The 18033-nt window shown below is 37.5% G+C and overlaps 1 protein-coding gene across 2 annotated transcripts in view; it reads right to left on the bottom strand.

The window, feature by feature from the left end:
• Window positions 1-11763, bottom strand: part of SLF2 (SMC5-SMC6 complex localization factor 2) — a 54568-nt gene extending 42805 nt beyond the window's left edge. For both annotated transcript variants that reach the window (XM_031955710.1, XM_031955709.1), the window contains exons 1-3: window positions 10654-11763; window positions 1045-1088; window positions 87-631 (exon numbers count right to left, since the gene is read on the bottom strand). In XM_031955710.1, the coding sequence (XP_031811570.1) occupies window positions 87-631; window positions 1045-1088; window positions 10654-10781 (717 nt within the window). In that variant the 5' untranslated portion in view covers window positions 10782-11763. The remainder of the gene's footprint in view (window positions 1-86; window positions 632-1044; window positions 1089-10653) is intronic.
• Between the last annotated feature and the right edge of the window lie 6270 nt (window positions 11764-18033).

The following is an 18033-nucleotide window of genomic DNA, read 5'->3' as shown; positions in this document are numbered from 1 at the left end:
GATTTTATGTTTATCTAGTTTATGTTTGTTTCTTTTGTTCTCTCTCTGCAAGTGGATTTTAAAAACAATTACAATTTAGACTTAACTGGTTCCTGTTGCACTTCCACAGAACATTCTGATTGTTGGCACCTGGGTATGTCATTTCTACCACCAATTTTGCTGGAATTGCTTTCCAAAATCTCAGGTTCTGTTGATGAGACCAAGCTTTTAGCATCTGTAATTGTCTTATTTTGATCTGTGCACTTATTTGCCTTCTCCCTCATATTTTCACGATGACGTGATGACATTTTGATTGGAGAGCTTTCTTGCTTCCTCGGGTCCTTCCTTTTATTTCTCGACAAGCAATGATGTGAAGTAGAAATAATGGGTTTTTCAACTACTAAAGAGAGGGTTTTCTGCACTAGAAAAGGACCATTTCCTTCAGGTACATCTCTTTTGCCTTTTTTCTCTTTCAATCCTCTCATCAAAGTTTCTGCAATAGAATTCTTGTTTGGTGGTGTACGTGGCATTTTCATACACAGATTTTTTGGTGAAGATATTTTTCTTTCAAATTGCCTTATGTCGGTGTGTAATAATCTATCTCTTTCACATTTATAATTTGTGCTTTGTGATGAGTTCAACTCAAGTTTATCTGCATATTCAATTAAAAACAAAAACAAAAGTCAAAAAGATTATAAAATTACCATTTTAGCTAGCTCCAAATAGAGAATTTTAAAGTGGAATAGAGGCATTCAGACCTTAGACATTAATCATTACAACTAAAAAGCTTTAAACATATTGCCTTCTATTTTCATTATAAATGCTTATGTTTAAAAGACTGAAAGATGTGCACTATAAGCACTATTATGTTATAACTTTAAATGTAGGAAAACGCCAGTATGTCAGACTTTTATTATTTATTAAAGTTTATCAAGAACAGGGTATTTTTACTCCATAAAAGAATTCCAGGGAATTCTACATAATTTTAAAGCCCACAGTGTTTACTACAACATCATCATCATCATCATCATCATCATCTAGAAAGTTATGTAAAAGCACACAAACCTTGCTTTGGGACTGGTTTGAAGAAATCTGTAATTGATTGGTTTCTGAAAAGTAAATAATATAGTATTATGAATTAAAATTGTGTAAAATCTCAATAATTCAGAACTAAGACAAGAGAGCTCACATTGACTATTTATTTAAATATCCCAAAAGATGGTTCACAACAATGGTTTGATAATATGAAAACAACAAATACTGCTAAATGAAAAACTTTAGGGACTACAAACTAGAGTGGGAACAACATGAAGCTGAAGTTCACAGTAGTAGTATTTCTGGCATTGAAAAATGAAGAGGTGAAAAAGGGATGCACTGGGAGAAGGAGGAAAGAGAAGTAGAATGGGGAAAATTATCTTTTTTTTGTTTTTTAATTTTTAATAGCTTTTTATTTACAAGCTACATGCATGGGTAGTTTTATAGCATTGACAACTGCCAACCTTTTGTTCCAATTTTTCCCCTCCTTGCCCCCCCCACCCCCTCTCCTAGATGGTAGGATGACCAATATATTTTAAATATATTAAAGTATAAATTAGATACACAATAAGTATACATGACCAAACCATTATTTTGCTGTATAAAAAGAATCAGACTCTGAAATATTGTATAATTAGCCTGTGAAGGAAATCAAAAAATGCAGGCGGGCAAAAATATAGGGATTGGGAATTCAATGTAATGGTTCTTAGTCCTCTCCCAGAGTTCTTTTGCTGGGTGTAGCTGGTTCAGTTCATTACTGCTCTATTGGAACTGATTTGGTTCATCTCATTGCTGGAGATGGCCAGGTCCATCAGAATTGATCATCATATTGTTGTTGACGTATATAATGATCTCCTGGTCCTGCTCATTTCACTAAGCATCAGTTCATGTAAGTCTCTCCAGGCCTTTCTGAAATCATCCTGTTGTCATTTCTTACAGAACAATAATATTCCATAATATTCATATACCACAATTTATTCAGCCGTTCTCCAATTGATGGGCATCTACTCAGTTTCCAGTTTCTGGCCACTACAAAGAGGGCTGCCACAAACATTCGTGCACATACAGGTCCCTTTCCCTTCTTTAAGATCTCTTTGGGATATAAACCCAGTAGTAACACTGCTGGATCAAAGGGTATGCACAGTTTGATAACTTTTGAGCATAGTTCCAAATTGCTCTCCAGAATGGTTGGATGTATTCACAATTCCACCAACAATGTATTAGTGTCCCTGTTTTCCCACATCCCTTGCAACAGGGAAAATTATCTTACATAAAGGAGACGAACAAGAAAGAGCTTTTATAATGGACAGAAATATGGTAGGGTGACAAGCAATGCTTAAATCTCACTTATCAAAAATGGTTCAAAGGGGGAAGTATAAAAATCTATCTTAAATCAACAGGGAAATAGTTAAGAAAAGAAATAAAAGAAGGGAGAATAGGAATGGTTTTAAAAAAAGGTAGCAGATTTAGGAAGGCAGTGGTCAGAAGCAAAACAGACTTGAGGAGGGACAGACTAAAAAGAGAGAAAGATAAATAGAAAAAATAGAATGGAGGTAAATATAGTTAGTAATCTTAAGAGTGAATTGAGAAATGAAATGAGCTCATCCCTAAAATGGAAGCAGATAGCAAAATGGATTAGAAACCTGAATTCAACAATATGTTGTTTTCAAGAGACATATTTAAAACAGTAAGATATATGGACACAGGATTAAATAAGGAGAGTAAGCAGAAACTATTTATCTTTCAGCTGATGTGAAAAAAGGCAGGGGGATAGCAATCATGATCTCAGAGAAAGCAAAAGCAAAAGCAAAACCAGACCAGATTAAGACAGATAACCCGAGAAAATACATTTTAATAAAAGATACATAGACAATGAAGTAATATCAAAATTTTTAAATTTCTGATAAAAGCCATTTTCTTTAAAAATATATATAGATAATTGTTGATGGAGTTGTGAACAGATCCAGCCATTCTGGAGAGCAATTTGGAACTATGCTCAAAAAATTATCAAACTGTGCATACCCTTTGATCCAGCAGTGTTACTACTGGGTTTATATCCCAAAGAGATCTTAAAGAAGGGAAAGGGACCTGTATGTGCACGAATGTTTGTGGCAGCCCTGTTTGTAGTGGCTAGAACTTGAGAATGGTTGAATAAATTGTGGTATATGAATGCTATGGAATATTATTGTTTTGTAAGAAATGATCAGCAGGATGAAGACAGAGAGGCTTGGAGATAAAGAACACCAGGAAATGAATGTGGACTACTTGCATTTTTGTTTTTCTTCCCAGGTTATTTTTACCTTCTGAATCCAATTTTTCTTGTGCAACAAGAGAACTGTATGGATCTGCACACATATGTTGTATCTAAGATATACTTTAACATGTTTAATATGTAAGATACTGCCTGCCATCTAGGGGAGGAGGTGGAGGGAGGGAAAGGAAAAGTTGAAACAGAAGTGAGTGCAAGGGACAATGTTGTAAAATTACCCATGCATAAGTTCTGTCAATAAAAAACTATAATAAAAATAAATTAATTTATAATTTGTCATCAAATATAAAGAAAGAAAGAAAGAAAGAAAGAAAGAAAGAAAGAAAGAAAGAAAGAAAGAAAGAAAGAAAGAAAAGGAAGGAAGGAAGGAAGGAAGGAAGGAAGGAAGGAAGGAAGGAAGGAAGGAAGGAAGGAAGGAAGGAAGGAAGGAAGGAAGGAAAAGAAAGGAAGGAAGGAAAAGAAAGGAAGGAAAAGAAAGGAAGGAAGGAAGGAAGGAAGGAAGGAAGGAAGGAAGGAAGGAAGAACTGAGTCAAATAAAATAAGAGTTATTTTTTGATAAACAGTCAAGGGAAATGAACAAGCATTTTTTAGAAGTGAAATCAAAAAAATTGCTGGGAAAATTGGAAACTAATATGGCAGAAACTAGGCATTGATCCATACTTAACGCCGTACACCAAGATAAGGTCAAAATGGGTTCATGACCTAGGCATAAAGAATGAAATTATTAATAAATTAGAGGAACATAGGATAGTTTACCTCTCAGACCTGTGGAAGGGGTCTTATGACCAAAGCAGAACTAGAGATCATTACTGATCACAAAATAGAAAATTTCGATTATACTAAACTGAAAAGTTTTTGTACAAACAAAACTAATGCAGACAAGATTAGAAGGGAAGCAATAAACTGGGAAAATATTTTACAGTCAAAGGTTCTGATAAAGGCCTCATTTCCAAAATATATAGAGAATTAACTCTAATTTATAAAAAAAAATCAAGCCATTCTCCAATTGAAAATGGTCAAAGGATATGAGCAGACAATTCTCAGATGAAGAAATTGAAACTATTTCTAGTCATATGAAAAGATGCTCCAAGTCATTATTAATCAGAGAAATGCAAATTAAGACAACTCTAAGATACCACTACACACCTGTCAGATTGGCTAAGATGACAGGAAAAATAATGATGATTGTTGGAGGGGATGCGGAAAACTGGACATTGATGCATTGTTGGTGGAGTTGTGAACTAATCCAAATCCATTTTGGAGAGTAGTTTGGAACTATGCTCAAAAAGTTATCAAACTGTGCATACCCTTTGATCCAGCAGTGTTACTACTGGGATTATATCCCAAAGAGATTATAAAGAAGGGAAAGGACCTGTATGTGCACAATGTTTGTGGCAGCCCTTTTGTAGTGGCTAGAAACTGGAAACTGAATGGATGTCCATCAGTTGAGAGAATGGCTGAATAAATTGTGGTATATGAAAATTATGGAATATTACTGTTCTGTAAGAAATGACCAACAGGATGATTTCTAGAAAGGCCTGAGAGACTTAATTAACTGATGCTGAGGAAATGAGCAGGACCAGGAGATCATTATATACTCAACAACAATATAGATGATGACCAGTTCTGATGGATCAGGCCATCCTCACAATCTAGATCAACCAAATCATTTCTAATGAAGCAGTAATGAACTGAACTAGCTATACCTAGAAAAAGAACTCTGGGAGATGACTAAAACCATTACATTGAATTCTAATCCCTTATATTTATGCACACCTGCATTTTTGATTTCCTTCACAAGCTAATTGTACAATAATTCAGAGTCTGATTCTTTTTGTACAGCAAAATAACGGTTTGGTCATGTATACTTATTGTGTATCTAATTTATATTTTAATATATTTAACATCTACTGGTCATCCTGCCATTTAGGGAGGTGGGGTAAGAGGTGAAAATTGGAACAAGAGGTTTGGCAATTGTTAATGCTGTAAAGTTACCCATGTATATATCCTGTAAATAAAAGGCTATTAAATAAAAAATAAAAAAAAATAAAAAAAAGAAGTGAAATCAAAACCATCTTTAGTCAAATGAAAAAATGTTCTAAAATCATTATTGATTAGCCAAATAATACAACTCTGAGATACTATTTCAAATATATCAGAAATAATAAATGCTGGAAGAAATCAGGGAAAACAGGTATATTGATCCAAAAATACTACTACTAGGTCTGTACCTCAAAGAAATCAAAGATTGCACATAATTTTAGGGGGGGACTGAGGCAATTGGAGTTGTGACTTGCAGGGTCACACAGCTAGAAGTGTTAATTGTCTGAGGCCATATCTGAACTCAGGTCTTCATGACTTCTGGGCTGGTGCTCTGTTCACTGCACCACCTAGCTGCCCCTGCGCAAAAATATTTTTTTGCAATTCTTTTTGTGGTGGCAAAGAATTGGAAATTAAGGAGCTGCTTACCAATTGGAAAATGACTAAACAAGTTATGGCACATGATCAGGATGAAATGCTAACTGTGCTATAAGAAATGACAAGGAGGGAGTGGTTTCAGAGTGAGGAGAACAAGACAACTCTTCATCAGGAAGTCAATGACAGACTGTCCTGGGTTTAGACTACTTTAGGAGGACTGAAAACTTGAAGGTCTCTAGCCTGAGTTTTCTTGGAGAGCTTGGAATAACAATACTTAATAACCAAGAAAGCAGTAATAGAACCAGCCAAAATCTTTCCTCCAAAAGTGTTTTGAACCCAGTTCTAACAAAAAGTCTGAAAGTATGATGAAAAAAATTAACCAAAAAAAAAAGGAAACCACATCATAAAAACCTATTATTGTCAACTTCTAACAAGATGACAAAGTAGATATTATATCTCTGATTCCCATGATCTCTCAAACCTGTCCCAAATGGGAATTTTGTACCAACAATAAAGCAATATCAGCTATTTCTATGGCCTATGATACCTGAAATCCAAAAAAGTTTTTTAAAAAACCATCTAAACTCACCAATTGATGCTCACCAATTAGTTTTTTCTAAACTCATTCAGCACCCTTTCCCCTACACCTCCTATACTACTAGCAACAAGGATGCAGTAGCAAATCCAAGGATAAAGCATGAGATTGATCAAAGCCCATTCCTACACCCTGGTCCATCCTCCCTGCCTCCCTCCCTCTTTTTGGGGGTGTGGAAACCTCAACTCCAAGCTTGACCCTGTACAGCCCTACAGGAGCCTCCCATCTTCTGGGGCCTGCAACCCAGAAGCTAGAGCTGCAAAGCTCTGAACAGGAAAAACAAGCTCTGAATTGTCAGTGCCAGAAAACTAAAGGACCGAAGAAAGTTACCAGGACAGCACACCAAGTATAGAGGGATGGGGGGCAGGGAGTAGTTGTGCAAAACTTCATCAAGCCTGAAACAAACAGCACAGCACCGAGCTAGGACCAGTTATGACCCCTCAAAAATCAGTTTGGACAGAGACCCTTTGATGAATAATGAATTATCCAGGGTGGGAAGAGATGCTCTGAAATACAACCCCCAAGGAAACCACAATCAGTGGGGAAGGAATCAAGAAGTAAGTAATAAGGAAAAAAGATTGAAAGAACCAAAGATTCCAGGAAGAAACCTTAAAGACTTTGAATATTAAAATAATCAATCAATAAAAAATCAGTAAGAAGAAAAAGAAATATCGCCTCCAGATATGGTAAATAAGTATGAATAAATACCACAAAATAAAGAAAATGATGAGACAGAATCCCTATGGAATTTGAGAAGAACCCAAAGCATAACACATTCTATTTGGTAATCTAGAAGAGAAATAATTATAAGAATAGAATTTATGTCCTGCACAGAAAATTAATACACAATTTATAAAAATTTCAATCTAAAATGGCAAGCCTCGGCAAAGAAAAATTCCCAATTTATACTGGGAATATAAATACAAAAAAGAAAAACCAAGCAAAAAAACAAAGAACAGTAACATTAAAAAATTATCTTTAGGAAGGAGGAAGAAGAATTTGGAACACAAAGCTTTGCAAAAGTGAATGTTGAAAACTACTTCTGCCTGTATTTGGAAAAATAAAAAGCTATTTTAAAAAAGGATTAAAAATTTATTTTTGAAAAACATTAATCCATCAAATCTGAGCCTAACCATAGAAGACAAAAGGTGGATGTTCACTAATAAAGGAGAGTTTGAAAAACCTTTCAGAAAGAAAATCAGAATTAAAGAGATTATTTACTACACAAATACCCCAAACAATTGAAATGCAGGAGTGAATAAAACAGAAGGCTAGGACAGTAACAAAAATAAATGACAACAAAGCGGGCAATAAAAGATTTATTTCTAAACGTACACAAAGAAAAGGAGTGAAAAAGGAAATCTTGTAGAGTTAACAGTGAAGAGGAGAACAGGGGGCATTATGGACGGACTCTGGCAACACCCTGCTTTAAAGGTGAATGTTTCTTTTATTTGCTATTACAACATGGTGAGGAAGAGGGGGAACAGGAGGAAAAAGAGATATGATGTTCTGGTATCAAATCAAGGAGAAGATGACTTAGGTAGTCTCAGAAAAGTTGTCTACAGAAGAATGGGTAAGGAAGGAGGGAGGAAAGATTAAAAAGTTGGGGGGATGGGTAGAAGAAGGCATTACTTTGAAAGCAGTAAAGAGTTCCATGAAAAACTGTTTCTACGGGTAAAGGGAAAGGAACCCCTTATACTGCATGGGATCTGGCAGTTTAGTTGTCCTGGAAGGAGAGGAGTTAGAATTCCTGGGGGCAACTGGCACCCAGAGGAGTAGGAATATAGACAGAGGAGGGGGCAAATATAGGGAAAAAGGTCAACAAAAGAAGATACAAATCAATGGTGGGGGAGGGGATGGTCTTACAGTGAGGCACTGTCCAGTCTGACACCTGCAATAATTCGAATTGTTTTAAGAGGAAGGCACAATAGAAAAGAGGAAGTCATAGAGAAATCCCTCCAAAGAAGTTGCTGAAAGCACTTAGAGAAACTAGGAAAGTTTTAATTGTATGAAAACTATAAGGATCTAGAGTATACCGAAGATGGATAATGAAGAAAAAGAAATTATTTTTTGGAAAGGGAGGAATTTTAAAATTTATATTGGGAATATAAACACAAAAAAGAAAAACCAAGAGAAAAAGCAAAGAACAGTAACATTAAAAAATTATCTTTAGGGAGGAGGGAGAAGAATTTGGAACACAAAATTATGCAAAGGTAAATGTTGAATTTTTAAAACTAATGAACAAGATTAGCTGAAGGTAAGGAGAGAGAAGGAATTCATTTGACTAATGGAGAAGAAAAAAAGAAGAAACATGACTAGATAAAACAAAAGAAATGGAATAACAAGCAAGAAGAGAGCATCAGAGGTAAGAAGACAGCCAGTGAGAAGAGGGTCAGGAAGGGGAGGACTGGAAGAAGATCATAACTTTAAAAATTTTAGAGATTGATGAAAGGGAAGGGGGGAGAGGGGAATCAGGATTTCAAAAACAATTTGAAAACTGACAGAAGAAAATATAAATTTAACTCTTATACCTTTAAATGTGACTGGATTAAGCAAGCCAATAAAACAACAAGAAAAACAGATTGGATAAGAAAACAAAACTCTACCAAACAATGCTGACAAGAAAAACTTAAAGACATACACATGATAAAACTGTAAGGATTTTTTTTTTTTACTATATTTCAAGCAAATCTAAAAAAGGAGTTGCCATCATGTTTTCAGATAAGCAAAAAAAAAAAAAAATTCAAAAAATAAAAAGGAATAAGCAAGAAAACTACATCATGCTGAAAAAGTCCATAGCAATGAAAATTAAAGTGCTATCCAGCAATCTACTTGAAAATCAATACACACAAAAACCATTTAAATATCTCATGCTATAAACAAGGAATTTAATCTTAAATTTTAATTATTTATTCTATTTTTGTCTCTTTTAAAAAGATTTACTGGAAGCCTTTTTTTTTTTTAAACACCAGTCATTTTAAAATTTATCAACCTAATTTTCCTTTGTAAAAATATTTAAGCAAAAATGACCAAACTACTACAGAAGCAGGCTGTGCATTTTGCACCTCACCTCTCTATTGAGGTTACTGCAAATATTTACTTTTACTTTGTAGTAGTCATTGAGTTGACTACTCTCCCATACAACTCCCAGCATCAATTCATACAAATTTTATCATGTTTCTCTGGATTCTTCCTACTCATCCTTTCATACACTTTAGTCATTTAGTAGTACCTTTTTGTCTAACCTCTTTGGGACTGATGCTCAACAGATAAATGGTTGAGTCAAGGTTTATGAAGTTTTTATACGGATTTTTTCTTCCAAAATTTCAAATAATATTACATGACAGTTATCGGCCTAATTCACAACAGCAGCACCAGTGTTCCCACAGCTCCCCTAACACTAACTTCATGGTAAAGATGGCAGTCGTGGGGGAGAGGATTTCAGAGCAGCTTAATTTGCATTTCTAATTAGCTCTACTGAAAGAAGGGCTTAACATTTTCTTATTTTAAAAATACAAAAGCTGGGCAAGTCACTTAGCCCCGCCCCAATAGCCTCAAAAAAAAAAAAATCAAAAACAAAACAAAAAACAAAAATACAAAAATCCTGGAGTAGCAGATTAGCTCAAACACTAAAATCCGAAGCAAGGGTGGGTTTGAAAGGATTTATATAAGCACACACACATAAGAAAAAAGTCTAGTAAAAACAAAAGGTAGTAAAGCCCCCAAAGAAAGTGGCGAGCAGACGCAGAACACCGATGGTGGAGAAAACTTAGGGAAAATAAATTTCTCAATTCAGAAAACAGTTCAAAAAATTATTCTTAAAAAGAAGTGTACCAAGATGCCCTGGGAGCAAGCTGATGGAGAGGAGGAAATGCTACATGATACAGGAAGGAGAACACAATTTTAGAAATGCAAGTAACAAAACAGAAAGTAACCAGGGTGGAAAGAAAGCAGACACCAACACACCTGAGGAATTTTACACGCGCGCGCGCGCACACACACACTCGGGGAAAAGTGTAAATGATTCCACACGTAAGGAAGGGAGGACAAGGACCTGATCCGGCGAGTCGGTCCTCTCGCTGCACACCCATAAACCATGCCTGGTTATCTGAGCCCCCGGATGCACGCACGCTGCACACAAACACGCGCGCGCGCACGCGCACGACCCCAGAAGCCCCTCTTGACCTCCCAGGGCTTTCCATTCTGAAAGCTCTCTCTTTAACGGCCAGCCCTAAGGATGCCCAGGCCGTTTTGTTCCCGGGGCTCGGCGGCAAAGTGGGAAAAGGCGGCTCGACCTCAGTCAGGCCCGAGGCCCTGGGCCCACGGCTGTCCCTCCCCTTTCCTCCTCCGCGCGTACCTGTCAGCGGGGCTCTCCTCGCACCTCCCCGAACCAGCCTGGGCCGCATTGGGCCTCGAGAGGCAGCGCCGCGCTCGGGCCGGGGAAGAGTTGGGGGAGGGCCGGGCAGGCTCGCCGCCCAGCTTCATGTCCCCTCAGCCGCGCCGCGGGGTCTCAGGGCGCAGGCGCGCCGCGGGGTCGCCGCTAGGCTGCAGGAGCGGCGGCGGAGGGGCTTTCACGCCCCTTCTCTGCTAGCTACGGTTATCTCCTAGGGAGTGGTGCGGGGGCTGGCGGGAAGAAACCAAGCCACCAGAAGGAGGCGGGCTTTGCCGGCGGGATTGCTGTGTTGATTGGCTCGATTGGCTGTCGTGCAAGACGGTCTAGACGCATGCGCAGCCTGTAATTCTTTCCCCCCCTCCCCATTATTTTTAAAATGGGCCGGGGGCAAAAAAATTCCAGACCCCATCACGATTACTCTTTTCCGGAGCGTTTCGCCAGCCCCGCCCCGTCCCGGGAGCTTAAACTCCGCTAATTGTCGGTGATTGCGGCAGACCGGAAACGGCAGCGGCCATCGCCCCGGCTGCTCCCAGTTCTGTGAAGGCCCGGGCCGGGCCGGGGAGCTCCGCTCCGGCCGCCGACCGCCACTAACCACTGGTCGTTCCTTCCTTTCGGCCCTGTCGCCCTCTGGCGACGTCCTCCGAAGGGTTTCTTGCCGAGACGCGGCAGCGGTGTGACATTTCCTTCTCCGGTTTCCTTGGCAGATGAGGAAACTGAGGCAAACGGGGAAGCGACTTGGCCAGGGCCCCCCAGCATGTCGGAAGTCAGCCTGGGCTCGGAAAGATGAGACTTCGTGGAGCTCAGGGGCCGCCTGCTGCCAAGGCGTTGGTCAAGCTCTCCCGGGGCGCCTGACCCTGAGCTGCACAGCCCGGCACACGCGGAAGCAGGGCCCTCCAAGAGCCGCGGTTGAATGGGAGAGGCAGCATGCAAACGTGTGTGCGTGCGCGCGCGATATACGGGATAATCAGGAAATAATTCAGAGGGAAAGAACTGGAATTGGGAAAGCAGAATCTGGTGCCTGGGGCAAGGAAGACCAGTCCCCGAATCTTACTGACCAATTGGAAGAAAAGCTTGAAGCTCCGGGTGGGTTCCTGCCGCTTGAGTCAGAAATTAAACCGTTTTAATTTGGATGGTTTAAGGAAGAAACGAGTGGGGTTTGAATTATCCACGCACACAAATAAACAAGAGCGGGAAGGAATGGCCGCCAGGGTTGGGGAGGATTTATCATCCCCCAGGGCATCACCTGCTAGCTAGTGCCCCGGGGCAAATCACTCACCCCGGTGCCTCAATTTCCCCATCTGTAAAATGAGCCAGAGAAGGAAATGGCCCACCGCTCCAGCGTCCTTGCGAAGGAAACCCTAAATGGGGTGGAAGAGTTGGGAGTGACTGCACAGCTGTTACGCCACAGCTCTCCTCTGCTTCTCAGCCCTACAAAACCTCCCCTCCCTCTTTATCAGAATATTGGATAAGGATAAAAGACCTTATGCTTTAGAATATCAGAATGTCCCTCCCCATCCCAAGCTATCAGAATGTCAGATACTGGCTTATCAAGATGCCTCTCCCCATCTCCCGGAGCCCCATCTCCGGAGGCTCGCCCTGCTCTCAGCACCCTGACTCCGCCCCTGCCTCAGTCTACCCCCGGCTATATATGTGTATATGTCATGGAGAACTCTCATTGTTGCCTGCATCTTGGAGACGATAGTCTCCTTCAGGCCCAGGACCAAACCATGGATCCATCTGGTCCCAGTATCTCTCTCCCTTTTAAATAAATTATTAAATGCTCTCTAATCTCTATCTTGCCTCAGTCATTATACACAACCTTAGAAGAAATGAGAAAGGTCTCTAAAAGCCATCGGGTAACAGGCAAGGAAACCAGACCAGGGATCCGTTGGAGGTGACCCAGTGGTTTCCATTCTGCATTCTGGTTTCTGCAGAAATGCAGCGTTAACTGAGACTGGAGGAAGGAGAGTCAGAACTCGGAGTATGGGACATCTTTGGCCTGGTCATCTTGCCTGGCCTCTCCCTTTAACCTGAGCTTTGGAGATTTGGGGGAAGAGTCATGTGTTAATTACTTGGGACAACCAATAATTTTGATATGGCTTGGCTTATTATTAGAATTGTCTTGCACATGGTTCTGTTGGCATCATGCTAACCCAGAAGTCTGATCACATGAAACCTGAACGAGCTGGTTTTCTCCCTATTATATTTTGAAATAAATGTTATCAATATATTTAGTTTTCACCTGGCTGAAATGTCTTTATGTATTCCATATATCCTGTAAGATATAAGCATCTTCATGTAAAATATCTACCCAAATTAATGTTTGGGGACATTTTTTAACTTCTAGAGGACCTGGAATTCTTGTCCCCTTTGAGAGAAGGATGAATTCTTTTTTTTTTTTTTTATTTTTTTTATTTAATAGCCTTTTATTTACAGGATATATTCATGGGTAACTTTACAGCACTGACAATTGCCAAACCTCTTGTTCCAATTTTTTACCTCTTACCCCCCCACCCCCTCCCCTAGATGGCAGGATGACTAGTAGATGTTAAATACATTAAAATATAAATTAGATACACAATAAGTATACATGACCAAAACGTTATTTTGCTGTACAAAAAGAATCAGACTCTGAAATATTGTACAATTAGCTTGTGAAGGAAATCAAAAATGCAGGTGAGCATAAATATAGGGATTGGGAGTTCAATGTAATGGTTTTTAGTCATCTCCCAGAGTTCTTTTTCTGGGCATAGCTAGTTCAGTTCATTACTGCTCCATTAGAAATGATTTGGTTGATCTCGTTGCTGAGGATGGCCTGGTCCATCAGAACTGGTCATCATATAGTATTGTTGTTGAAGTATATAATGATCTCCTGGTCCTGCTCATTTCACTCAGCATCAGTTCGTGTAAGTCTCTCCAGGCCTTTCTGAAATCATCCTGTTGGTCATTTCTTACAGAACAGTAATATTCCATAATATTCATATACCACAATTTATTTAGCCATTCTCCAACTGATGGACATCTATTCAGTTTCCAGTTTCTAGCCACTACAAAAAGGGCTGCCACTACAGGTCCCTTTCCCTTCTTTATAATCTCTTGGGGATATAATCCCAGTAGTAACCCTGCTGGATCAAAGGGTATGCACAGTTTGATAACTTTTTGAGCATAGTTCCAAACTACTCTCCAAAATGGTTGGATTCGTTCACAACTCCACCAACAATGCATCAATGTCCCAGTTTTCCCGCATCCCCTCCAACAATCATCATTATTTTTTCCTGTCATCTTAGCCAATCTGACAGGTGTGTAGTGGTATCTTAGAGTTGTCTTAATTTGCATTTCTGATTAATAATGACTTGGAGCATCTTTTCATAAGACTAGAAATAGTTTCAATTTCTTCATCTGAGAATTGTCTGTTCATATCCTTTGACCATTTTTCAATTGGAGAATGGCTTGATTTTTTTATAAATTAGAGTTAATTCTCTATATATTTTGGAAATGAGGCCTTTATCAGAACCTTTGACTGTAAAAATATTTTCCCAGTTTATTGCTTCCTTTCTAATCTTGTCTGCATTAGTTTTGTTTGTACAAAAGCTTTTCAGTTTGGTATAGTCAAAATTTTCTATTTTGTGGAGAAGGATGAATTCTTATAAAAATATTGACATATTGAGAAGCAGAATTATTCTGGCTAGAAATTCCTGAGTAGAGAGGAAGCAAAGGACCATCAGCTTTGTCTAGAGACTGTGCCTGCTCTGAGTATTTTTTAAGTGTCCTGCTTTGCTAAGTGAAACAAACCCAGGAGATCGTTGTACACTATTATACCACGATCAATTCTGATGGGCCTGACTCTTTCCAGCAATGAGATAATTGAGACCACTTCCAATGATCTTGTGATGAAGAGAGCAACTATACCCAGAGAGAGGAAAGGATTAACTAAATGTGGATCACAACATATTTTAACTATTGTCGTTGCTCACTTGAATTTTGTTTTCTTATTCATTTTCTTTCCTTTTTGATCTTTTTTTTTCTTGTGCAGCAAGAGAATTGCATATGTTTACATATAGTGGATTTAACATATATTTTAGCATGTATAACATATATTGGATTGCTTGCCATCTAGGGGAATGAGTAGGGTGGAAGGAGGAGAAAATTTGGAACACAAGGCTATACAAAGGTCAATGTTGAAAAATTATCCGTGCATATGTTTTGAAATTTAATAAATTTTTACCAATTAAAATTAATATTGATCAATAAATTATATGATACACAATTATATTATATATAATTATCTAATATCTTAATAAATTATAATCAATAAATTTAAATATCAACAAATTAAATTTAATGAATTAATTTTTTTTAATTTTAAAAAGTTTCCTGTTTTTGTTTTGAACTGGAAAGGGGAAAGCCTTAGAATGAAGAACCATAATGGAACAATAAGGAAAAGTACAAAATTCAGATTCAAAGAGCTTAGGTTTGGTTCTATTACTTGCTAGTTGTGTTGTTGGCAAATTATTTCATGTTTCTGGGCCTGTTTCTCCTAAAAATGAAGGAATTGTGAATTCTTTTCGCAATATCTTTAGTTCTAAAATATTATCAAAGTGTATCTTTTTGATATGGATATTACTTCTAATGATTAAGATTGCCATCCATGTTTTGATTCTTGTAGGTGTCCTTCCATAAATTCACCATGGAGGATCTATCCCCATGCTAGAGGCCTTTGGACTTGGTAAAGATATCAATGGTGTACTCTGGTGTTTGTCTTCTCTGTTATCTATCATGCAGTCAACCCATCTTTTTGTTTTTCTACCATTTATTTCTCAGTGACATCTTTTACTCTTTTTCTTCAGAGTTTTTTATTTGTTATGTGTTGCCACCTGTTCATACCCATCTCAACCTTTTCATTACCTTCTGTTTGACAATCATTTTTAATTTTTCCAAGACTTCTGTTACATGTCCAAAAGCTAAATAACAACTCAACATATTACGGATTTTTAAATGGATCTTTATTTCTGTACAATTATAATAACTGACACGTAGCACTCTAAATTTGAAAAAAATCTATGAGGTAGGTAAAATTTATATTGTCTCCATTTTAAAAGCTGAAGTTCAGAAAGGTCAAGTGATTTGCCGGTGATTACACAAATAGTAAATGTCTGGTAGAATTTTAAACCTAGGCTTCCTGATTTCCAAATCTAGCTCTCTAATAATTATATCAGGATGCCTACTTCTTTTTTATGTTCATTGGCATCGTTTAAGTTTTTAATATTACATAGATTTGCCAATATACTTCTCCTTCTCTTAGGGAGTCATTTTTAAAACAAAGAATTAAAAAAAAAGAAAAAGTTTGGCAAATCAGTATATTGAAAAGTTTGATTTTATGTGTAATACCACAACCCAAGTTTCTGCTCCCTAACCCTGGCCAAGAAGCTGCAATAGGGAGATATTTTCTCAAAGTTCTTCTTTGAAATCAAGCTTGATCATTTTAATTTTGTAGCATTCAGTTATGATTGTCTTGTTTTTTCTGTTTCCTTGTTGTAGTCAGTCTATACTACTTCCTAGTTCTAGTACTTCATTTTATATCAGTTTAATAGTTTTCCATTCTTCTCTGCATTTTTTATATTCATCATTTCTTCCAGTACAGTGATTATACATTTTATTTAACCATTCCCTAATTGAGAGGCCTCTACTTTGTTTCCAATCATTTGCTACAGTAAAAAAAAAAAAAAAAAAAGGTTATTATAAATCTTTTAGGGCTTATGAAGTTTATCTTTTTGTCTTTGACCTAGGCTGCCTGCTTCTTAAGAGCCCAGACGATTTATATTCACAAAAGCATCTTGTCCCTTGACAAGTTTTGACCATTCCCCGTTCTCCAAAATGGTCCTATCTTTTTCTGCCTTGTGTCTTTGAATAAAAATTATATATTGTAACAAAATTTCACGAATACTTTTGACATATTTGCAAGTTTTAACCAAATGTTCACTTTTTTAATGCCTTTCCATATTCTAGGATGCTCTCTACCCACATGCCCTTCATGAAGCCCTTCCTGGTTCCGTCTTCCCTTCTCTAGGCCCACAACAACAACAAAATATAAGCTCAACATACTTTTAAGTTTAATTTGCAAACATTAACATCTTTTTCTATCACTTTCTTATGTCTAGATAATTAAAAATACTTCTTGTATACTTTTATTCTATTTCATAATATATTTTTGGATACAACTTTAATTTATTAGATTATAAATCTCATGAAAGCAGGAATTTCTTTATGTGTATTTTTGTAAGCCTCTACAGTGCCTAAAGCAGTACTAGCTACAAAATAAGCATAAAATAACAAATCCTGAATAAATGTATCAGTGAACTGAAGTTTTTATAAAAACTTCCTAAAAGAAAAAAATCAAATCTTATTAGAATAAATAATTGCTGAAACCCCACATCTCTGTATCGGGAAGATTTCCTAATTGGAGCTGGATACTCATTTACCTAAGCAATATTTTATGGAATAAAATCCCAGTAGTACAAAACAATTTAAACAGACCTTTGGATTTTATTTTACTGACTGACCTTCAATTCACCTTCTCTCCCCCTTTTCATGACTGAGGCAATTAATGAGCATTAAACTGACCAAAAGGTAAAATGAAGAGAGTGAGGGGAAGCAACAGGGAAGAAAGTTAATTTATCAGTTAATTCAATAAATATTTACAGAGCACCTAATGCAGACTCAATTCTGTACTAGAGGGTGGAAGGTTCATAGAAAAATAGAGGACAAAGTCCTGGGCCTTTGGGCATCAGAGTGATTTACTTAATTGGAGTAGCACAGAGTAATGTTTGTGGAAAGAAGGGGAATGGGGGATGGGAGTGGCTAACAGTGTTCTATTGTCTCATTTCCATAGGAAGACAGTACCTTTCCAGATACATACATAATGCTATAAAGAAATATGCAAAAAAACAAAAACAAAAACAAAAAAAACACACCAAAAACCAAAACACTCAAATAAAAAACCCTTACTTAATCCAAATCTTCTCAAAGCGTGTTCTACACAGAAAAACAGCCTAAGGGTAAAAACTCATTCTGAATGATCAATTAATTGCTTTCCTTGGATTAAAGCATTTGAATCATCCAGCTTCCAAAATGTCACTTTAAAATGGGCCACCAAACAATAGTTTTCACATTTTCTTAATCTGAGCAACAGATTATAGAGTTAAGTGAGGCAAGAAATCCTTTGATCAATAAATGGAGATGGAGTTATAATGAAAACACACAATTTAAAAAATCTTTTCTTAACTGGGAAGTAGTTCTCTAAATCCCCAATAGGGATCAAGGTCCTTGCTTTGTTGTCTTATGTAT

Source organism: Sarcophilus harrisii, chromosome 2 (assembly GCF_902635505.1).
Source record: "Sarcophilus harrisii chromosome 2, mSarHar1.11, whole genome shotgun sequence".
NCBI classification, from domain to species: Eukaryota; Metazoa; Chordata; class Mammalia; order Dasyuromorphia; family Dasyuridae; genus Sarcophilus; species Sarcophilus harrisii.
The sequence above is the reverse complement of the archived record's forward strand: the minus strand, read 5'-3'. Positions and strand labels throughout refer to the sequence as shown.